This window comes from Nothobranchius furzeri, chromosome 10, assembly GCF_043380555.1.
Source record: "Nothobranchius furzeri strain GRZ-AD chromosome 10, NfurGRZ-RIMD1, whole genome shotgun sequence".
NCBI lineage: Eukaryota > Metazoa > Chordata > Actinopteri > Cyprinodontiformes > Nothobranchiidae > Nothobranchius > Nothobranchius furzeri.
Genome location: NC_091750.1, coordinates 38,515,510 through 38,538,841, shown reverse-complemented (window position 1 = coordinate 38,538,841; position 23,332 = coordinate 38,515,510). Strand labels below are relative to the sequence as shown.

Sequence of the window (23,332 nt, the reverse complement as noted above, 5' to 3'; positions counted from 1 at the left end):
AAATAAATACATTTACATAAGAAACTGTCTTTTTAGCTTTCATCTCTGTTTTTAGGTATTTTTGTGGCAGTAGGAATCAGAAAAGATCAATTCTGTGGTTTTATTGGTGCCTTTTTGTTGTTTGTTGTTGTTAGAAGAAGTCTTGTGTCCTACTGAACGTGAATGCAGCATCAGATGGTGACATAAACCGATGCTTTTCTGCACCTTTCACAACTTTCACGCCGCAGAGAACCTTCAACTCACACCTACTCCGACCAGAATTTGGGTCTTTGATACGCAGATTAAATCAGATTAGATCCGTGCTCGTGCGCGTGTCAGTGCTTAGCTGCGCGTCTGATCTTCAGGATTTGGATATAAATAAGGCCTGAGACGGGACACAACCGCTTGTCCTGCTGCAGGAGTCCGGGATCTGAAGCCCCAGAAGGAGCTGCACCACCATGGTCCCCCTCTAACGGATGGTTCTCCACTCCAGCCGGACTCCCGTGGACATATCCACGCAGAGACGACCCGCAGAGGACGCAGATGACTTTTTGGTCTAAGCAGACTTATGGAAGCGTGAAGATCCTGCAGTGTTTTTTACAAACTCCTGCAGCTGCAGCGGAGAAACAGATTTTCTCAGCGGGTTGTTTTGGTGTCCGTGGGGGGAGAAGGCCAAGTGTCTTTGGGTGAGTGTCAAAACCTGCTGGAGGACACGAGAGTTTCATACAAATACAAACAGTCAGGGTTAGAAGTTTAAATCCCGTTAGATGCACGACACGTTTTTCATTTTAATGATCTTTATGTATTCTAAATGCATCAGAGTTTTAAAGTAGCCCCTCATCCTTGTCACCGTTTGGATTTAATCATGTAGCAGCTTCGTTTGTAGACACCTGAGCTGCGTTCAAGAACAACAAGACAACCATTCTCAGCTGAAGCCTCGCTTCCTCCTGAAACCATCTATGGGATCTCAGATTGTTTATTTCATTTCGTAGAGTGTGTGTTGGGGGGTGGGGGTGGGGGGTGGTAATATGTCACGTGAGCAGGCGACAAAAACACAGAATCGTCGGATTTCACAACGCTCACGCGCACACGGCGTGCACCCGTGGAGGAAGAGGCTGCAGTGAGCAGATGTTTTGTTTACATGATCCTCCAAGCGGCGACAGGATGGAAGCTAACAGAACACAGATTTAATAAAACAAGATGCGGTTACAACAAAAAATAACAAAAGCCACCCGTAGACTGTTGTGGCTGGCGCGTGCCGTCACATCAGAGCTGCAGGAGGCAATAGGACGAGGACAGGCTTCAAAGGTAACAGATTCATTTGAAGGTGTTCTTAAATGTGTGTGTGCGTGTGAGTGCACGCGCGCGCGTGTGAGCGTGGTGTATTAAAATAGGTCTGGATGGGATGATGCAGCGCTGACATGTAAACAGTGCAGGAGCGGAGGGGGGTGCAGGCAGCTGGTTGTGGTTGCGGCTGAAGAAAATAACACTTTTGTGTCTGAATCGACAGTTTTTGTGTTCTGAATTTGCACGAGGACAGAATTATTCAGGTAAATTATGTTCTTAACGAACAATAAACCAGAATCGGTGGATTTTATCATCATTTTCTGAAATTAAACAGACCTTTCTTGTGTATTTTTAGTTTTTAATGATCCAAAGACGACAGTAAATCCCTGTTTTTGACATTTTTACGTAAATCCTAATAAACTATGACCAAAAACAACTTCCATCGGTTTTCAGAATTTTTAATCAGGAAATAAATGATTTAGGTTAAAAATCCATATAAATAACTGTGCCTCCCAGTTTTTACTTTGGTGCTGCAGATTAAATAAAAATCTCTGACAGATTTTTTTCACAAATCACCTCACAAAGAACTAGATTGATATTCTCAGCTTGTATTTATTTACACATCCTGGTATCTGCTCGTCACCGCCTACCAGCAGTGGCGCATTCAGGTAGCGTAGGAAATTATGGCTTTTACAATAACTTTATCACCTTTTTCCATTTTTTTTCTTGTTTTTGACACCGAACCTGGTGAACGGTACTGTTGTTGTTATTTTTTCTTGTCCTACTGTTTTATTTACTAAATTCGAGGTGTTTTTTATGATCTAAAATAGTTGTAAAATCTTTTGGCGATTCTACTACTCACATACCCCCCCCCCTCCATTTATTGGGGAAGATCGAGTAGAAAAAAAATATATATATATGTGTGTATATATATTTTTTTTTTACTTGATAAATATATATTTATACGTTGCGACCTGAATGTTTTGCTCAGTGTAGCTACCCTCTGTCCCACTGACTCCTGAAGGCAGCACAGCCGCCTATTGGTTAAATACAGCTGTCAATCGGCGCTTTCGCCCCGCCCAGGTGGTGACGTCTCCTCTCCAAAGTAACCAGCCAGTCCGTCACGCGCACACAAAAGACACAACAAAAGCCAGTGTTGGAAAAATGAGACCCGTCAGCACCAAACGGACCCAAGAATAAGTTCCCATCTGGCGGCAGCGCACGTGGACCTGAACCGGGCCGACGACAGTCACTTCTCTAGCTCCAAACAAAACAAAAGCAAACAAACAAATCTCCATCTGGTTCGTTCCTCAGCAGACAGGCTCACATCCTGACCCAGGTGGTGAGTAGCTCCAGAACCAGCAGAACTCTTTTATCTGGGATTGCAAACACGCTAGAACCCGATTCTGGTGTCGTGTTGAGTTCACAGTCCGCTCCAGGCTCGGAAAGTACAAAGCAGCAGAAACACTGTTGCGTCGTCTCTTTGTTGGAGAAAAAAAACAATAAAAACAACAAAAAGAGGAACTAAGCGGACGTTGAGCGGCTGTGATGCGCTGGTGAACGTGTTCAGAGGAGGAGCAGTTCCGTGCAAACGCCTGTTATGTCTTTGTTTTTATAAAAATGTTTATTTGTTGGTTTCACTGAGGAGCAGAAAGTCTTTTGTTTGGACTCTTCTTCCTGTTTGCGGTTACCAGAGACGCACGCAGCTCTTTGTTTTGAATATCAGCTGTTTCTGCTCTGCTCAAATCTCACCTTGTTTCTTTGGTTTACAATAAAACAACCTTCCTATAAATAAATAAACACGTTCTGGGATGTGTTTAAGGCGGCTCAGACTTGAGTGCAACTAAGCAGTTAACTGGATTCAAGTCAGAATTAAAATGTGTTGTTGTATTTATGAGTGCTTGTTGTTAAAAACACAGTAGTTTGTGAACAAAAGTATAATTTTGTTGTTTTATTGTCTAAACTGAAGAATTTGAGACAAGAAACCAACATCAACTGACTTTGTTTTCTTGTCCATATTCGGTATAAATGAATAAATAGTTGAGTGTGTGCGTCATATCAAAGTGTGTGTGTGAGAGAGAGAGAGAGAGAGAGAGAGAGAGAGAGAGAGAGAGAGAGAGAGAGAGAGAGAGAGAGAGAGAGAGAGAGAGAGAGAGAGAGAGAGAGAGAGAGAGAGAGAGAGAGAGAGAGAGAGAGAGAGAGAGAGAGAGAGAGAGAGAGAGAGAGAGGCTTTCATTTCTTAGGATGCATAGAACAAAGCTCATTTAATGACTGATGATGAGGCTGAGGTGTGACATTTACAAAGCTCTTGTTTGTTTGTGTGCGCGGGAACCTATTCGTACACGTGCCACTGGGTTTAAACTGGGCTAATTCAGAGGAGATTTAGTCCTTTTCATGCAGGGATTATTCCTGAAGCACCTGTATGAAGAGGTGTGTGTGTGTGTGTGTGTGTGTGTGTGTGTGTGTGTGTGTGTGTGTGTGTGTGTGCAGAGCAGCCCTGCTCCACGTCACGGTTGCTTCCTGTTGAGTTGCGGAAGCGTCTTTGTTTTCTCCTCCGGCTGCAGCTTCTGTCTCGACGCTGCTCTTCCTGCTGCAGCACACTCGGTCCGACTGGAAACTTCCAGCTCTCGTTTTCACTCATTGTTTTGGACAGAGCTTCAACCTTTGTCCTCCACACACAACACGTTTTTGTGCTAAGCTACGTTTAACAACAGCAGATGATCCCTGCTGGTTTCAGCACTGGGATGGTGAAACTCAAACTTTTTAAGTTTTTAAACTTATTTTAAGTTGAAAGTGTTCTCTTTGGGCTTGCGTGAAACAATCAGACCCATAAGACATTAAACAAGTATTGCGTGGGAATTACAAGTGAGAGCCGCTGTGGTTTTGCAGAGAAATGCATGAACCAACACCGTCTTGTCTCCCAGACCAAAGCCAGACGGCCGTACTGGTCAGGAGTGTGGTGTTTCCACATGAACCGAGCACCGTCATGAGCATTATCTCAGCCATCTGACTGTAATACTTACTTCTGAAGGTTTAAATAATGTCTTAACATCTGTGTGAATAAAAACAAACCCTATAATATCGTAACTTCTTAATAACTGAACCGTCTGCACACATGTCAGATTAAATGTCCTAAAGCCTGTTTCCTGTCTGGTATGTAGTAGGGCACTGTTGATGGTCCTCACGGCCTCCCTCGATGATTTATTTGTATTTAGAGTGAGGAAGTGACATCTGATCACAAGCGGTCACTTGAGGCAAAAGAGGAGCAGCAGATGGAAACTGATGCTCAGAGCGTGTGATCACATAGGATCGCCCAGGATGCAAATTCACCGCTGATCGAGTCTTAAAGGTGCAAATGCAGCTACAAAATACTAATAGTTTGGTTTAATAAGCAAAAAGTCAGAATCTCTCTGGGTTGCTAGTGTGAGCTCCATGGGTTGCATGGTGGAACAGTGGTTAGCACTGTTGCCTCGCAGCACGAAGGTCGCAGGTTCTAAAGTCGGCTGCGGCCTTTCTGCGTGGAGTTGCGTGTTCTCCCCACCATGGACGTAATTTTCACTTTAGAAGGGGGGGGGGGGGTATCTTTACAGTATGCTCTAATGGGAAACAGGCTTCAAAACAAACGGTTGTTTTCCGCTTGGTCCTGGAGCTCAACCAGCATCAATTTAATATAGCGTAATATTGTTTTTGGATGGTAAAAAGCGCAGGGGTCAAGACTTGACTTTGGAAAAAGTGGGGCCTGCCCCCCCCAAATTACGTCCATGCTCCCCATGCATGCGTGGGTTTCCTCCGGGTACTCCGGTTTCCCCCACAGATCACAACATGCCCTATAGGTTATAAATTGTAAGTCGCTTTGGATAAAAGCGTCTGCCAAATAAATAAATATAATAAACATGGCGTGAGCAACGAGGTTTGCTCCGTAGGTTCCAGGAAGCCTTCAAACTTTAGTGGGAACACCCTCGTCCAAGTCTGGTTTTTGTAATTTGTTTGTGTTTTGAAAAATTAGGTAAATCATTTCTGTCAACGTCATTCTGGAGCCAGCCTCCGTTTAGTTTTGAGGGCCAAAAGGTGCTCAAAATAAAACCGAGACAACTTTGGGAGGACTTTGTGAACAAAGTGCAAATTGAAACTAAATTGTGAACACTTTGAGATGTAATCGCAACAAAAAGTAGAAGTCTAGTCGGACAGTTGTCGCATAAAGCTTTTGCTCTGCATGTCGGTCTAGCCACAGCCCATGGGGCCTCAGCAGGTCTACCATTATGTGGGTGGGATGATGTGTTTGTAACAGCGTTAGCATCAACTTGGGCTATTGTTGAGTCAAGAGCAGATGGAGGTACTTAGTTTAGAAAAAGGAAGTACACTGAACAAAAATATAAACGCAACACTACATGCACAAAACACCCATGACTCAAATAGTGTTCTGAAATGTGTCTACATGTGTGTTAGTGAGCACTTTTCCTTTACGAGGACAGTCCATCCCACCTCACAGGTGTGGCATCAAGGGGCTGATTAGACAGCATGGATAATGTACAGGTGTGCCTCAGACTGCCCACCATAAAACGTACTGATGCAGGTGTGACGTTGGGTCTGCCAGACCTCTTCCTGTCAGTCTGCCCCACAGTGCCTTCTGATGGTGAAGGAAGCTGCACTCACTGACACCTTTGCTATTTCTCCGTAGGAAAGACCTACGTTTAAGTGTTATTCGAATCAAAGATACTTTATTAATCCCAGAGGGAAATTAGAGTTTCGGTACACACAATTCAGAGATCGGACATACACGGGCAAGACACATGACAAGAACTGGTGACTGTGGTCATTCGCAACCCTGAGTCGCGCTACCTTAATAGAGGTAAGAGGGTTACATGAGGATTGGTTCAGGTGGAGGGGAAAAAAGGCACTTTAGAGTTACCCTCCATCGGGAGGGCAGCTTTGCTCTGCAGAAAAAAAAAACACCTCAGACAGATATGCAACAGACTTCAGACAACACAACGTAAGTGTCCACTAGGTGGGGTGGTGGGTTGGGACTATCCCTACTTTAGTTCCTGCAGCCACTACAAGCAGCGCATGTCACCTCAGTGTGGATAGGGGAGGAGCATTGAGGGTTGGAGGGTTGCAGTGACCCTGGAACGTTTCAGCGGCCTTCCCACAGTTCCGCCCAGGTTGGGATAGGATACAGATTTGAGTTGCCATAGCCACGGCCCATTCCACATATCTTCTGAGGGGGGAGTTTTCGTTGGAGCCTTGCAGGCTCAAGGGCACCAGATTCCGATTAGAAATTGTTTTTTTGGGCCAGACAGAGATAATTTCCTCTCTGTCTTACAGTTTGTTGGTCCTCAACCTCTCAAAATCCAAATAATGGAGATTAATCTATCCCAATCCGTGCTGATTCGTCCACTCTATCCTTGATGGCATCCATCTTTGTGCCAAAGAATGAATCTCCGCCAAAGTCCCAAGCTTACGATTCATCTCGACAATTATGTGAGTCTGTTTGCACCGCGCTCCGGGATCAGGCCAATATTCCTCGACAGCTCGTTAATTTTCCGGTAAGCCAGGTAGCCTCCAAGGCCAATGAGCAGGAAACCTGACACCAACACCACGAATATCCACACGTCTTCAGAGTCCTCCACAGATCTCCGGGAGCCCCTTCTCCCGTTCTCATCGTTGAAAAAATGTTATCAACCGCGTTGAGAGACCAGCTGACGAGATCCTTTTAAGTGAATTTCAGTTTCCAGAAAAATGCAGAAGCAGCCGTGCACCCAACACACACAGACAGGCAAAGGGCCTTGAGGATAAGATATGGAGGAGAGGAGGAAAAAAAAGCGTCTGCACCCTCCAAGAGCCGGAAGTTAGGAGCTGATTTATGGTCTGTCTCTCTCCCATTGTTAATTGCCTTTTTGTCTCCTTTTTTGTAGCAACACACTATTATCTACCTGTCTGTGTGCAGTACACCATGCTGGCAAATTGGCGTTCTATTACCGCAATGGTATGTCTATAAACGTGCCATGCTGGCATGACGTCGCGTGAATTTTGCGGCATTCGTTCCGCCTCGCTTGAGGACAGACACCTTTAGGAGCTGCTTGTAAAAAAAAAAACTTACGATCACGGCTTCAATCGCAATAAAAAGCAAGTTATGTCCAAGATGAACGGAAGTCTGCGGCAGCGCAGAGACCGCCCCCATACCCCCCCCTTTATGTCGCCATCACCTAATCTTTTATAACATTGCCACGATTGCGCCACATTACCGCCACGGTCTGATCTTATAAATGATCTTTATCCTCCCCAGGGAGCCGCGGCAAATCCCGTTTTGTAAACGCTCTGGTCCTGTAAAAACGGCTTAAATGACCTTTTGCAAGGCAGCTGTGTCACCATGAAACTCTTGAAAAATATCTGCAATTAGAAAAAATCGTATCAAATTCCAAAATGAAACAATACATTCAAGACAAAATAATGACGTTTTGGTTCTCGTGGAAGTTAGGAGCTGATTTTGTCTTTAGATCTGATCAAATATAAGTTTTTTTTCTGGCCTCATGTAGAAAAAAGAAATGCACACGGCTTCCTATTTCAATTAATAAATAATACTCAACACAACAGGAGGTGGAAGGTCTTTTATTTTCCTGCAGCCTGTAAAGATAAAAGCACTAATAGACACGGAGAAGAAGCCACAGTCAGCCTTTAGATGTCTTTGAGATCCTTTCTTTAACCACGGCTCTCTGTAAAAACCACACTCATAAACGGAACAATACAGAACATTAAATCAACTAGAAAAATAAACGGTCGTAAACAGCATTGTGGTAACAATTCACGTTTTCTGTAACTTCTAGTTGGTGTCAGCTAGTTATGAGTTAATTAAATGAATTATTATGGTGTGAAAATTCAGTTTTGAACTAAAACGTTTTTAGATTTTATCTTTAATGTTTTCTAAAGTCTGTTTAGTGGCCCAACTGTGGGCCACTAAACAGACTTTGTGGGTCTCCAGATGTTAAATTAAACCTAAAATGAATTCATGACTGAATTTTGGTTTAGGGTTGCAGGTCTCTGTGGCTTTGGTGTGTGGTTTAAGTAAAGTCTTAAAGGTGTGGATCACAGAAAAACCACGTTTTAATGATTATCTCTGATTCTAACGGGTCCCTCTTGAGTGTTTCATGCAGACCGAACATGAAAATAGTCTCCTACGCCTATCTCCTGCAGCAGCTTCTGAATGGGTGTGTACATGGACGTCAGTCAGAAGGGTGATCGGACAAACCCACCTCTCTGAGTTGGAATGAAATTTCATTCTGATCAGGCCATATCGGATCTGAATTTTCCTATTAGACGTGTTTACACGAAGAATTTTTGATCATTCCAATTACTTGTGCCCATGTAAACATAGCTACTGTCACTTAAAGTGTGTATTTTTCCTAGCGATGGGGGTGGGGGGGGGGCAGTAGATACAGGCGGGTTAGGGCAGTATTTTTGGTTTGGAGTAAAACCTTACCAGCGGATGCCCATTAGGGTCAAAAAGCCCTGGGGAGTGCAAACGTTAGCAAACTAACAAGCACATCAAACGCGCTTTCATCACTGGCAACAAGTGAAGAGGTAAATGTGTAAAACAACAACATTTAAGAGTGACAAAAGTTTTATAACCGTTTGTTACAAATCAGTAAATGCATTTTGTCCTCATGGGCTCCCATAGAAGGAAACATGTCATCTAATATGGCGTCGCCCAGAGACTCGGACCCGCTCTCATGTATTTTAGACCTGATTTTTATAGTTATATGTTACAAAGCCGCCAATATTTTTCAACAACTGGGCATCATTTCATTCATTTTCAACAAAATTTTGATGAATATTTCCAGATATTAGTGGTAAAAACTACACATTGTCTCTTTAACATTCATGGACTCACCCATCTGGACTCAAGATGGTGAAGGCTGTTGTTGGTTTAACGTCCAGGAAACGGCAGAGAACGTCCCGGCTAGTAAAAGCTAACTATTAGCATGAGCAACTCCACCACACTGCAGAACTCCTCCAGGCTTGTGTTATTAGTGGAGATAAAACATCAACGTTGCAGAGCAGACAGAGTCAGTGGTAGAGTCGTGTTGCTGTTAGCCAATCAGAGGAGAGATGTCCACATATCAGGAAGTAAGACTCCAGATCCTGTCGCCTGAAGCTCAGCTGTGATGTGGCTCACTTCTAGTTCCTGAATATGGTGCACCCCGAGTACAACCTACTAGAGACCACTGCAGATGAAACACCTTTATGAGGGACAAGGAACAGTTTCATAACCAGCTGAGTTGTTGTGATGTTTAGTGACATCACCGTAAAACTGCGTTAGTCGTCATCAACTCACAATTGTAATCATGTAATAGATGATCGTAATCAAAGGATTACGCCAGCGAATGCTCTGTGTTCATTTTGGAAATTCAATCAGGATCATAAGTGCTAAAAATAGGACATATGGAGCGTGCCCTCAACCTCCTCTCCTCTGTGGTTTCTCCTCTGCAGGCCTGATTTTTTTCCTGTGGTGTCTGTGTGGAGCGTACCACACACCCACTCCACAACAACGACGGCTTTTGCCTGCATCTTCCAGTGTTTCTTCTGTCAGCAAGTCCAGCAGAGCTGCAACTCTTCCAGTGCCAGCCCTGACACCAGCGAGGAGCCCTGCCCCACTGACATGGTGAAGATGACCAAGTCCAAGACCTTCCAGGCTTACCTGCCATCCTGCCATCGCACCTACAGCTGCATCCACTGCCGGGCACACCTGGCCAACCACGACGAGCTCATCTCAAAGGTACTGGAGCTCAGTGTTTTTTTTACAGTTCTCATGTAAAACCACTCTGCAGCTACTCGCTGGATATCAGGGGAGTTGCAGCTGCCTCTTGGATCGGGCTGCAGCCACATTTGGTGCCATGGGCTATAAACAAAACACACATAAGGGATCTGAAACACGCTCGTCAGCTGTGGGTGCTGGCCTTTTACTTTGAGCTGTAAATAACAGTAGAAAGTGTGATGCAGCAGAATTAATGAATGTAGGTCAGTGTGACACGGCGTGCATCAGAACTGTCTGTGGCATGAACAGGGACCTGAATCAGCCTGAACAACCAGATTCCTCAAGGCTGATCAGTTAAACCATGATCACTGATATTCTCCAGAAATAACCCGTCATTATTTGTTTTTAAGGGGTTGTAGAGCTTTTGTTTTACAATTAGAAGCTGTTCTTTGAGTCTCCATATAGCAAATGAAGCTTTTTAGTGGCTCAAAATGGCCCAGGAGTCCTGATTAACAGCCAAACACATCCCCATAATAAAGCTCTACAATGTAATGGCTAGTTTGCCCCGCCCACCCAGCCAGGTTATGATTATTAAATGAGCTGTGTGCAGACTGGCCAGTTTACCCCAACAGCTTTAGGATGCTGCCTAAAGCTAGGAACTCTCTGTACGGCCATGTTCAGTATCCAGATCATTCCATAGGCAAGGTATGGATCTATCTGGCAGTCTTTGAACATCTGGATACGATGATAAGTCACATGTTCAGTGCCTCTCTCAGTCAGAGGACTGGTCCCGTAGCTCGAGCTAGTGTTTGCAGTAGCTCAGGCTAATGTTAGCAGTAGTTCAGGCTAATGTTAGCAGTAGCTTGGGCTAGTGTTAGCAGTAGCTCGAGCTAGTGTTTGCAGTAGTTCAGGCTAATGTTAGCAGTAGCTCGGGCTAGCATTGACAGTAACTCAGGCTGGCGTTAGCAGTAGCTTGGGCTAGCGTTAGCAGTAGCTCAGGCTAATGTTAGCAGTAGTTCAGGCTAATGTTAGCGGTAGCTTGGGCTAGCATTAACAGTAACTCAGGCGGGCGTTAGCAGTAGCTCGGGCTAGCGTTAGCAGTAGCTTGGGCTGGCGTTACCAGTAGTTCAGGCTAATGTTAGCAGTAGTTCAGGCTAACGTTAGCAGTAGCTCAAGCTAGTGTTTGCAGTAGCTTAGGCTAATGTTAGCAGTAGTTCAGGCTAATGTTAGCTGTAGCTTGGGCTAGCATTAACAGTAACTCAGGCGGGCGTTAGCAGTAGCTCGGGCTATCATTAGCAGTAGCTCAGGCTAACATTAGCAGTAGCTCAGGCTACCATTAGTAGTAGCTTGGGCTAGTGTTAACAGTAGCTCAGGCTAGCGTAGTAACAAGGTAAATGTGGTTTAATCTTTTAATATGAAAAACACCTCAAATCTAAACTTTATAAAATCCATGAAGTTATTAGACAGAAAAAAGTACTGCCTGGTCTGAATCCAACCCACAAACACGTGACTTACAGTCTTTGGAAACTGTTCAGTAGTATAATCACCGCCTCAACAAGTCTGAACTACATCCTGTTATTTCAAAGCTAACAGATGCTAGCGCTGTTTTGAACTCTGGTCATGGAATAGATTTCTATCAGTGAGTTTACAAAAGTGTCTAAAGTTTGAAGTGTTCCATCAAGTTTCAACAGCTGGCTGAAAACACTTTTATTAACAAACTGAAACAGGCTACGCTGAACATGACATTCACATACAATCAGAAACGTATAATTATTACAGCATAAAAAAAAGATCTTAAGTTCACTATAACGTTGAGAAGCGTTGGGACCTATCAGCCAAAACGCCTGTTTCAGAAGTAAACCAAGTCAGACTTTCATTTACACCCAGGTAACAAAACACCTGTCAGTCCTTCTCTCCACGCATCAGATCAGCTTCAGCCTTTGTTCAGGTGAAAATTCCACATCCCTGCAAGAGTCGTGACACATCGCTGCATTCATGTGGCTGAACAGCAGCATCAAGTCACTCAATAACAGAAAAGCTAATCTTGCTCCTGTTTCTGCCAGCAAACATGTGTAATACGTTTTATTATGTAACAATGTGGAAAGGTTGTGGGTTTCAGACTCATCCAGGGTGAAAACGAGCATCCTTGTGTTAGAAATCTGTGAGTTTCTCTGACTGAAGCGGAACCCTCGTGCAACCGCTAACCTTTCTGTCTGTGAGTCACGAACGTGTCTGTCTGTGAGTCACTAACCTGTCTGTGTGCCACAAACCTGTCTGTCTGTGAGTCACTAACCTGTCTGTCTGTGAGTCACTAACCTGTCTGTCTGTGAGTCATGAACCTGTGTGTCAGGAACGTGTCTGTCTGTGAGTCACGAACGTGTCTGTCTGTGAGTCACTAACCTGTCTGTGTGCCACAAACCTGTCTGTCTGTGAGTCACTAACCTGTCTGTCTGTGAGTCACTAACCTGTCTGTCTGTGAGTCACGAACCTGTGAGTCAGGAACGTGTCTGTCTGTGAGTCACTAACCTGTCTGTCTGTGAGTCACAAACCTGTGAGTCACGAATGTGTCTGTCTGTGAGTCACTAACCTGTCTGTCTGTGAGTCACGAACCTGTCTGTCTGTGAGTCACAAACGTGTCTGTCTGTGAGTCACAAACCTGTGAGTCAGGAACGTGTCTGTCTGTGAGTCACTAACCTGTCTGTCTGTGAGTCACAAACCTGTGAGTCACGAATGTGTCTGTCTGTGAGTCACAAACGTGTCTGTCTGTGAGTCACTAACCTGTCTGTCTGTGAGTCACTAACCTGTCTGTCTGTGAGTCACAAACCTGTCTGTCTGTGAGTCACGAACATGTCTGTCTGTGAGTCACGAACCTGTCTGTCTGTGAGTCACTAACCTTTCTGTCTGTGAGTCACAAACGTGTCTGTCTGTGAGTCACTAACCTGTCTGTCTGTGAGTCACTAACCTGTCTGTCTGTGAGTCACTAACCTGTCTGTCTGTGAGTCACAAACCTGTCTGTCTGTGAGTCACAAACCTGTCTGTCTGTGAGTCACGAACATGTCTGTCTGTGAGTCACGAACCTGTCTGTCTGTGAGTCACTAACCTTTCTGTCTGTGAGTCACGAACCTGTCTGTCTGTGAGTCACAAACCTGTCTGTCTGTGAGTCACGAACATGTCTGTCTGTGAGTCACTAACCTTTCTGTCTGTGAGTCACAAACGTGTCTGTCTGTGAGTCACTAACCTGTCTGTCTGTGAGTCACTAACCTGTCTGTCTGTGAGTCACTAACCTGTCTGTCTGTGAGTCACGAACATGTCTGTCTGTGAGTCACGAACCTGTCTGTCTGTGAGTCACTAACCTTTCTGTCTGTGAGTCACTAACCTTTCTGTCTGTGAGTCACAAACCTGTCTGTCTGTGAGTCACGAACCTGTCTGTCTGTGAGTCACTAACCTGTCTGTCTGTGAATCACGAACCTGTCTGTCTGTGAGTCACGAACCTGTCTGTCTGTGAGTCACTAACCTGTCTGTCTGTGAGTCACGAACCTGTCTGTCTGTGAGTCACGAACCTGTCTGTCTGTGAGTCACGAACATGTCTGTCTGTGAGTCACGAACATGTCTGTCTGTGAGTCATGAACCTGTCTGTCTGTGAGTCACGAACCTGTCTGTGTGTCAGGGACGTGTCTGTCTGTGAGTCAGGAACCTGTCTGTGTGTCAGGAAGCTTGAGGAGACAGCTTTGAGAAGGGCTTGAGACCAATTCGTGACTCATCAGAGATGAATAAGAGAATCTGACCTATCTGGTGCCACAAAACTGGGAATTAGGATCAGAACAAATGGAAAAAGAGTTGGGAATATTTGTTTGTGGGACACTAGTGTGAATACTGCAGGATATTTGTGTATTTAAGCAAAAGGAAAAGCAGAATTTAAAAAATGTAATACTTAAAGCCTGATCATCAAGAATTAAATGGAAATCCTGCAAATTACATGAAATCTGTTCATTTAATCTGACACTGGATCTAAATTTAAGGTCCTGTAAATCTTAAAATGAAAATGTTTTCAGAAAAAGCTTAAAATCCCCTAGTGGTGGTCTGTGGTACTGCGTGTAAAACCACTTCAGATTTGCTGTTTTCCAGCCGGACGGGCATCTTTAGGAATGTGGTTTTCCCTGTTGGGTTTTTGCTCTGAGAGCATTGATGTTGTGGCACGTTTCACATCTTTTGCAGCTTGAGTTGAGTTATTCTTTTATCTCACCGCCGTAACTCTTCCTGATGTCCTCGGCTACAAATAATTCAATGGCAGGATTATATTTATGAGCTCGGGCGTTGGAGAGGCATGCTTGTGTTTGTTTCATTAAAGTCACGCCACCTTGTTGGCTTTGGTTGATGGAGGCTGACCCTGCAGCGGGAATGCTGGGAAACCAGTAGCACCAGTGAGCCTCAAACTGGTTAATGAAAAGGTTAGTGGGAGACTTCAGGAAGTAGAAAATGAATAATCTGATCAGAGGAATCCTGCTGCAGGACTTTAAATCAGGTATTTTGTTCTGTTGACGTGTGGAGGTGTTTGGCTTTTCTGAGGTTTGATGAAACATTCCCATGTTTATTAAGTCTGAGCTGTTTGCTGCAACACGGGATTAAAATCCAGATTTACAACATAATTAGGAAGATCATATGTCGTATTTATAAAAGTAATCGAAAGCAAAAGACAGAAGAGGACCTGAACAACAGGTTTAATTCCAACACGGAGAAAGTAAACAGAGACTCCGATGGACTTTTTCCGACTTTCTCACTCCTGTCACAATCTGATGTTCATGTCAGAGCTGGAGGGGTTTGACCTTTGACCTCGATGTGAAGGGATCTGGATTGAGATCGATGGTAAAAATCACTACGGTGGCGAGTGACCTGCTGACTGTCGTGTTGTCTTGTTTACTGGGACAAAGTGACTGTTGACAAACCTCCTGATTAGTCCGAACTGTCCACTTTATTGGATTCCAGGAAGAGAACTTTCTGCTGCGCTCCGGCTCGGATTGTGCCGCAGAGAACTCCGATGTGAGATGGGAAGAGGAGGACAACTTTCAGCTCGTGAAGTATAAGCATGACATCAAATGATGCTAAAGGAAAGAAAATAACAGTTCCTCTCCTGCAGCTTCCGAGAACTTCGCCCCTGCAGGAAAACTGGCGGCCGTGGCTGAGTCGGGAGAGCGGTCGATCTCTGATCCCAGGTGAGAGGATCCATCCCTGCAGGCCACGGGCCGAAGCTTCCTGGGGCAAGAAGCTGAACCCTAACGTTGCCCCGATACGGATATCTGCCCTTACGTATTTTCACACGCAGCGACGATTTCCCCAAAGGATCAATAAAGTATAAAGTATTACTATTATTGTTTTTATTATTGTTGTTGTTATACTAACGGCAAAACAAAAACCTGAAATCAGTAGAACTGCTTGAGCTTCACATTTGTCCGCTTCAGAAAAACACGCAGAGGATTAAAGATCCAGACACCGATTCTGTAAAGCAGCGAGAAACCAGCTGCTAGTATGGAAAGCCATTACTCGTACAATTTAAACGTGTCTACGGCATGCTGGTTGTGTTTATTTGTTTATCTGGGTCCTTTTCCGTAGGAGGAGGAGTGACTTCGCCCAGTGTTTCTTGTTTGAGTTATTTGGCGTTTGGTGATGTTGGGGTTTGACGTTCTTGTTGCAGCATCGGATCCAGATCAGATTTCTGACCCAGAGAGAGCGAGAGGAACCTTCCCAGAGGTTGTCTACTTCCTGTAGGACGCGGTTATCCCCGCTGATTTGCGTAGCTTCAATAAGCTGTTGTCCCTTCGCTGCAGCGTGCTGACATACGTGCGTTCACTGGCCCGAGACGGCATCAGCAGCCCCCAGCTCCAACTCGTCTAAGCTGATTATGTTACTTAGGAGAGGACGACACCGTTGTCCGGTGTTTTCCACTCTGCACTGCCAACAGCCTGGCTTGACCCATCCAGAGAACCATGCTTTTGGGTTTTCCTGCCCGGTGGTGCTGGGAGGAAGCGTAAGGCTGGTCCAGCTCTGCAGGTTCTGGCAGATTCCTCCCTGTGACTGCAGTTTGGAGATCTCCTGAGCCAAGTTCACGAAAAGCTGTTTCCCCTCCCCGAGCTTATGCAACGAGTCCTCCAGACACACCAGCCTGAGAGAAGGGATGCAGATGGAGCAGCTCGAAAGCGAGGATTAACCTGAGGAAGTGTGGCGGGGGTGCGGCGCTCCTCCTCATCCTCCTCCTCTCAGCTGTTGGAGTAAACACGGAAAATCTTGGGATAAAGAGTCTTCTCTTCATCTATTCAGTCATTTTAATTCATTCATTTTAAAGTCCAGAATTGAATCATCAGTTTATCAAATTCTTCTTAAAGATTCTCACACAAGAATCTTTTTCAGTTCAATCATAAAAATGCAGAATAATGAGCGTAATTCCGTCTTTGGGAAAGTGATCAGAACTACCTTCTTGCAGCGATTTAATCATTTCTTTCTCCCCGTGTCTCCTCCATGGGAAACGCTGATGATGCAGAAGATGTTTGGGCGTTTTGGCTCCATCAGCATGAAGTCCAAACATAATCATGGACTCGTTCTTTGAGAGTCGACACCTTCGACCGGCGCTCCTACGGAAATGGGAACAAAATCAGACCTGACAAGTGTTGTCGTTGTCACCCCGCGCACGTTGCGTCGTCTGGGTCTTGCTGTCGGTTCGTATTTCTGTCAGCTGTTGGTTCCAGCGTGCAGCAGCAGCATCACCGGAGCAGCAGTCGGTCTGAAGGCCTGCAGTGGGAACGTGCACTCTGAATACTGAAGAGCAGAGCTTTTTATTCTGCGCCTCGGCTTCATCCCACCCGTCCGGCTGACGCAACTCCCTCCACGGGATCACCGAGCTTTTCGTTTCTCACCGATAATGGGTTTCGCTCCGTTTGAGGAGGAGGTTTGCTGAGAAACGGACCGCTGAGTGATGCTTTTCAGTTGTTTTAGACTCGAGCAGTTTTTAAACCAAACTCATCTCATCTCCCAAGGTGTTCCCAGCCCAAAAAGAGCTTCAGTGTTACGGAAAACTCCAGAGGGAGGGGAGCAGGAGTCATCCTAGTCAGAGGCTTGAACCTCCTTGGCTGACTCCTCAAGACAAGACGGAAGTTCTCATCTTTGGACCAGAAATCCAGAAAAGGAAATTGCTTAGTCAATCACCTGACCTGAATGGCATTACATTAATCTCCGAGAACAAAGTAAGGAACCTTAGAGTTATCTTAGACCAGGACATGTCATTCAAATCCCAGGTTAAACAGGTTTGTAGGATTTCCTTTATCCACCTTCGGAATATTGCTTAGAAGCATCCTTTCCAGGAGTGATGCTGAAAAACTAGTTCATGCATTTATTACATCAAGACTGGATTACTGTAATTCATTACTCTCAGGAAGTCCACAGAAGTTACAGAAGTCCACACTAGTTTACCTGTTTAATTATAGATCCACTAGGATAAATACAATAAAGTTTATCTTTCACCAAATAGAATATTTACTAAGAAATCACAATTTAACCATAGGCACATTACTTTGTCTTTGTGTGTGTGTGTGTGTGTCTGCTCTGTCTTCTCCATCCCCAGTGAGTCGTGGAGGATGGCTGCTTATACTGAGCCAGGATCCTGTGGAGGTTTCTTCCTCTTAAAAGGGAGTTTTCCTCTCCACTGTCGCTGCATGCTTGCTTAGTATGAGGACTGCTGTATAGTCACTGACACTAGTCAGTGACTTGATGCAATTTGCTGGGTTCCTTATATAGGAAACATTATTTCTGATTGGCTTAATGAACTGACCTGAATTGGAATGTTTATTATGTGAAGTGCCTTGAGACGACTCTTGTCGTGATTTGGCGCTTTATAAATAAAATTGAATTGAATTGAATTGAATCCTGATGAGGATGAGCAGCGGATTCTGAATGGGAGCCACCCTCAGGAGGAAGTTTGGATCTGGGATCTCGTTCTTGTTTCTCTCATGGCCCAAATCCCGTGACATTAGGTGAGGATTTAAACGCTGTTTTCACCTAGACGGGCAAAAGCGGAGCTGTTGGTACAGACGATGAAGCCCCGCCCTCTGAAGAAGAGACCCCTGCCTTTGTTTCTTAACATTAATGTGTTCATTCTAACATCTGATCGTTTATTCTGGACTGAGTTTTCATGTCAGACGTCTGACTCTTCATCCGTGCACCAGATGAACGGGTTTGGAGCGTCTCCTCCAGGGCTGGGGTTGGGGTTCCCTCGGGCTTTAGGCCTAATCGTTTTTATTCTCTGGTCTGAGTGAACATTAAAATCACGGCCAACAGCCGAGCCCCTTAAGGTGGATTTGTCTTATGCGTGCAGATTTTCTCAGAGCGAGCCATTGTTCCTTCAGCCCCCATGTGGTCAAGAGGATTCAGGGATTTGGAGATTTGCTTTGTAGAATTCATTTCTCCAGAACAAGCTTTATGTTTTATGCCTTTTTAACCCTCAGTCGCCGCTCTGCAGTTTGCGTTTGATCAGACTGTAAAACAATAAATGATATCTGATGGTGCTTCTGGTTTCCATCTGATTTGTTCCAAATTTTGGAAAACAGTTCCTACAGGAAGCCATTAGTCCTGATAATAAGATAGCTGGGAGTCTGCCCCGAAAGGTCCAGCTCGGTGGCCTAGTGGTAGTGTCCGCCCTGGGACTGGGACGTCGGGGTTCAAAACCGGTCACCACCAGATAGTTCCCGAGCACAGCCGCTGCTGCAGCTCACCGCTCCCCACGGGGATGGGTCACACGCCGGGAACAAAGTTCACCAGCGTGTGGCGACTTTAACTAAATGTTTAATTGTCCACTATTAAGGAATACAGATACAACTTTAAAAAGAAATCTTTTGGGGTTCTCTGCTGCTGTTCTGGTGAAGAGAAGTTTGTAGCAAAGTGAGTAGAGGAGGAAAAACGCATCCAAAGTAAAAAAAAAAAAAAAGGCTGGGAAACAGATAAGTGGAGCTGGAGCCGTCTCTGCTGACGTCTGAGCCTCGGCGAGGATCCGGCACCTGGCTCTCGTCACATGGACCGACTCCAACCCCCCTCGGACCAAACGCCACGGAAGTCCTGTTGTCACCTCCACAGGGGCCGACCCAGTTCCCCCTCGCTGCTTAAGGTCGTGTGTGTGTGTGTGTGTGTGTGTGTGTGTGTGTGTGTGTGTGTGTGTGTGTGTGTGTGTGTGTGTGTGTGTGTGTGTGTGTGTGTGTGTGTGTGTGTGTGTGTGTGTGTGACTTAAAAAACACAAACAGAAGGCCAGAGGATGTAACAACCAAGTGACAAACACCTCCAGAACCGATCCAAATCAAAGCATGAAATTTGTCTCCAGAGCTTTAATTGGAGGAAGCTGTTGGCTAAATGTTGGTGGGAAAGCCAGCTCGTCCGATGACCCCGCGGGGCGGGGTTAAAGGTCGCTGGTCCAGCGGACTCTCCTCAGTTTACATGTTTATGAAGTCACATCGTGTGTGGCTTCAGCCTGTTTTTATCTTAATCCTAAAGAACCAAAAAATCAGCTGTTTTGTTGTAAATCTCAATCCGATGGGACCAAAAATCGTCCGAGTGGAATCGGGCGGTACGTAGCGCAGTCGGAGACTCTGGAACTCAAGAAAAGGAATTCACTTTTGGATTTGTTGGGTCTGTGAACACACCGTCAAGTTAGTACTTATGGTCATAAAACCATAAAAATGCATGGTTGCTTGGGGTTGCTATAGCATCGGCATGATTCGACCAAGCGACCCTTGACACCCCCCCCCCCCCCCCCCCCCCCCCCAGTCCGTGCCAACGGTCTCAAATGCAGGAAGATGAAATTTTCAGTTTCCTGTTAATTGGTTTTGCAGGTAAATTAGAATCGTCCTAATCGGTATCGGCCGCTCAGAGCTAGATGGGAATCTGCATCAGTATCGGCCCGTAAACCCTAAATCGCTGCATCTCAAACGTTATAAAGTGTTTTTGTGTAAAAGTTATAAATAATTTCCATGACTGGGTTTCAAATGTGATCCTGAACAGCCTCTGTTCAGAGAAATAGTTTGTCCTGATAAGGTAACGGCTAGTCGGAATCAGAACGAAACCCAACAGTGAGATTTCATAGAAAAAGGTATTTTTATATTTTGATTTGTTCTTATTAAAAATCCACGCGCATAAAGAAGCACCAGAAAGATTCTGGTCTTTCATTTGTAATCAGAACTAAACCTGCCCAGAACCCGTTTGGGCGATAAGTGCCGAGTTCGTGTTTCTGCGCTTTAAGAGCTTGTCCAACAACCCCTTGTTAATAAAGGTTATTGAAGCTGCCGTGCTGACAGGCGGCCTCTCCGGTGTGTCTTCACTCGTCCTCTGGGGGTTTTCTTATCTCCTGAAGCCTCGACAGGGTGGAAGAACGAGTCTGAGCAGCAGTTAGTGGCAGAAAAGCACCCTGGGGTGTCGTTTGCCGACGTTCCCGCCCTCCTCGGCGTTTAATGTCGACTCACTCGGGTTCTCCTCTCTTCTCTTTCAGTCGTTCCAAGGCAGCCAAGGAAGAGCCTACCTGTTTAACTCCGTGTGAGTATCACGCCTCCTCCTTTGGGAATTTGGCAAAAGAAACAAGTCAAACGGGATTTAGTTTTCCAGTTTAACCCATACGTGTTTTATTTTCATGGTCTTCTTCTTTGTTGATTGAACTTTGTTTTCTGGTTTAGGCTGCAGGTCAGACGGGATCAGTTTTGTGTTTTTATGCCTTGGCGCGAGTGGTGACGTGTTTCCCGTCTCCTTACAGGGTGAATGTGGGCTGCGGGCCAGCCGAGGAGCGGGTTCTCCTCACGGGTCTGCACGCTGTGGCTGACATCTACTGTGAAAACTGTAAAACCACGCTGGGCTGGAAATACGTAAGTCAGCCTCTCTGCTAACCTCCCTCCATTCCCTTTCTTCTCTCCTCCTCCACCCCGACGCTTTTGAGTCCCGCTGCCGTCTCGTAACCGTGTGGCTTTTCTGGTTTCCTAGGTGACAGATGATGTCACCCCGGGTCAGAGGAGCAACACGGCTCTCCGTTAAAGCTTGCCTCTTTAATTCCACGCTGATGGTTTTGTTCGGATTTGTTTTGCGGCGCTGGGACGGAGCTCTCTGTGGCATCCCAGCACACAACATAATTACAGCGCCCAGAGGCGGGCAGCAGACAGCCAGACTGGTACCGCGGAGAGTTTACGGTGATTAAATGTCACACCGTTGTGAAGAGACTTGTTCCAGTAATTGTCTGAACAGAAAAGACGAGCGAGGAGCGAAAAATAACAGAAAACAATTAGATAGTGGGGGAGCGGAGCTGGTTTATGGAGATGTTACCGTAGAGATGCAAAACCATTAGCTCTGACACACACACACACACACACACACACACACACACACACACACACACACACACACACACACACACACACACACACACACACACACACACACACACACACACACACACACACACACACACACACACACCACAACCATATGGTAAATGGTAAATGGCCTGTATTTGATATAGCGCCTTCTAGAGTCCTGGAACCCCCCAAGGCGCTTTACAACACAATCAGTCATTCACACATTCACACACTGGTGGGGATGAGCTACGATGTAGCCACAGCTGCCCTGGGGCGCACTGACAGAGGCGAGGCTGCCGAGCACTGGCGCCACCGGTCCCTCCGACCACCACCAGCAGGCAACGTGGGTTAAGTGTCTTGCCCAAGGACACAACGACAGCGACAGACTGAGCGGGACTCGAACCTGCAACCTTCAGATAACAGGGCGAGCACTTAACTCCTGTGCCACCGTCGCCCTAACCATCTATTAAAGGTGTCCGACTGCCTGTTTGGGTTTCAGTCTAGACCACGCGGAGATCTTTCATCCTTTTATTATTAAACCATAAATACTTTTTATTCCTCGACTTTACTGGTTTCTAGTAACTGGGTTTCCACTGCAGGCATTCCGGGAAATTTGTGGGAGGGAGGAAAACCGATCAGGAGATAACAACGCTGGTCCTCCCAGACGTCGTGTCTGCGTACAAACTCGGCTCTTCCAGGAGTTTCGAAGACGTCGGCATATCACGATGTGGCCGATTGGCACCGAAGGCGTCTGTGGACAAGTTTTACTTTAAAAACGTGTATTTTGTCAGAGTGGTGTAACATAGTACCTTCAGGGCATGCAGGGCGGCGCTGTGACAGAAACATTTTCCATCATTAGAAGAAATGCCATTTCTTACAGCGCTCTGTAGTGTTAGAACTACAAGTCCCACCCAGCGACTCGGCTGGGCGTGTCCCAGTGCATAGCCCAGTTCGGGTACTTGGTTGGACCTTCAAATGACCTGGAACTTGTCTTTTCCTGCCGGACCGGTGACACGAAGACATGTGCATGCGGCGGAGGTCCGTAAAACTACCGGAACGTGTAAAGTTTGGAGGTAAAACTGCTGCTTGGACCGTTTCCTGCTCCTGATGTTTCCTTCTCCCGTTTTCCACAGGAACACGCGTTCGAGAGCAGTCAGAAGTACAAGGAGGGGAAGTTCATCATCGAGCTGGCTCACATGATCAAAGACAACGGATGGGAGTGACGCCGCTCTTCTTCTCGGGTTTTTGTGTTTTGGGAGTGCTCCGTAAGGAAAAGACTGGAGCGTCCACCATCTACCCCCCCCCCCCCCCCCCCAACACACACACACACACCTTCCTCCTCCTTCACCCCCCGCCCCCATAGAAGACATCCATGGACCTCCTTCACGTGCACAAGCACTCACCTGCTCGTCGTGGAACTGGACACAATGAATGATACTAGGAAGCGCCATGGGGGGGCGGGGCAGATTGTGAAGCATATGTGTGTTTGATTCCCCCCCCCCACTGAAACACACTTACAGGTGCCGTGGCGCCCGCTTGGAGAGACTCACTGAAAAGACATTTTGTTGTTTTCTTTCTTTCTGATGATGATGATTTTAAAGTGTTTTATTATTTTTTTGGTGCCGTAGTTTTAACGCTCGGATTGGGCGAAGCTTTGATCTGATGGCGGATGGATGTTACTGGTTAGCATTTTGTTTCACTGTCGACTTTTCTTTTGGTGTTCGGGCTTCAGCTGAGCGCGCTTTTACTTTGCTAAAGTCCAAATGAGCAATCAGGGATGGGTTGAGAAGGAAAGGGCAAAGGGAGTTTTTTAGTTACACACATGTAGCAGCTTCTCTCTTCAGTTTTTATAATGTGGGAATTTCCGACGGAGTTTCCCTTCTGCTTTTATCTCATTCGTGAAATTTTTTTTTACTCCCTTTCCGGTACTTTTCAACACCCAAAAGCATCG

General features: G+C 45.7%; 1 protein-coding gene across 3 annotated transcripts; it reads left to right on the top strand.

The window, feature by feature from the left end:
* The first annotated feature begins 300 nt into the window (after positions 1-300).
* Positions 301-22,691, top strand: ypel1 (yippee-like 1). 3 transcript variants are annotated; one of them, XM_054731067.2, is made up of 5 exons: positions 301-665; positions 9,751-10,036; positions 20,532-20,575; positions 20,790-20,898; positions 22,515-22,691. In XM_054731067.2, exons 1-5 carry the CDS (start codon positions 523-525, stop codon positions 22,602-22,604), a joined length of 672 nt encoding a protein of 223 aa, XP_054587042.1. In that variant the 5' UTR covers positions 301-522; the 3' UTR covers positions 22,605-22,691. The 3 variants fall into 3 exon arrangements, with proteins under 3 accessions (XP_054587042.1, XP_054587043.1, XP_054587044.1); XM_054731069.2 differs by lacking the exon at positions 301-665 and adding an exon at positions 2,475-2,608; XM_054731068.2 differs by lacking the exons at positions 20,532-20,575; positions 20,790-20,898; positions 22,515-22,691 and adding an exon at positions 14,999-15,342.
* The last annotated feature ends 641 nt before the right edge of the window (positions 22,692-23,332 follow it).

Bases quoted from the DNA above. Each gene is read 5' to 3' on its own strand.
- ypel1 (XM_054731067.2), top strand. From the start codon at position 523: ATGACTTTTTGGTCTAAGCAGACTTATGGAAGCGTGAAGATCCTGCAG. The intron at 10,037-20,531 runs GTACTGGAGCTC...CTTCTCTTTCAG, and splicing joins ACGACGAGCTCATCTCAAAG to TCGTTCCAAGGCAGCCAAGG. The intron at 20,899-22,514 runs GTAAGTCAGCCT...CGTTTTCCACAG, and splicing joins CCACGCTGGGCTGGAAATAC to GAACACGCGTTCGAGAGCAG.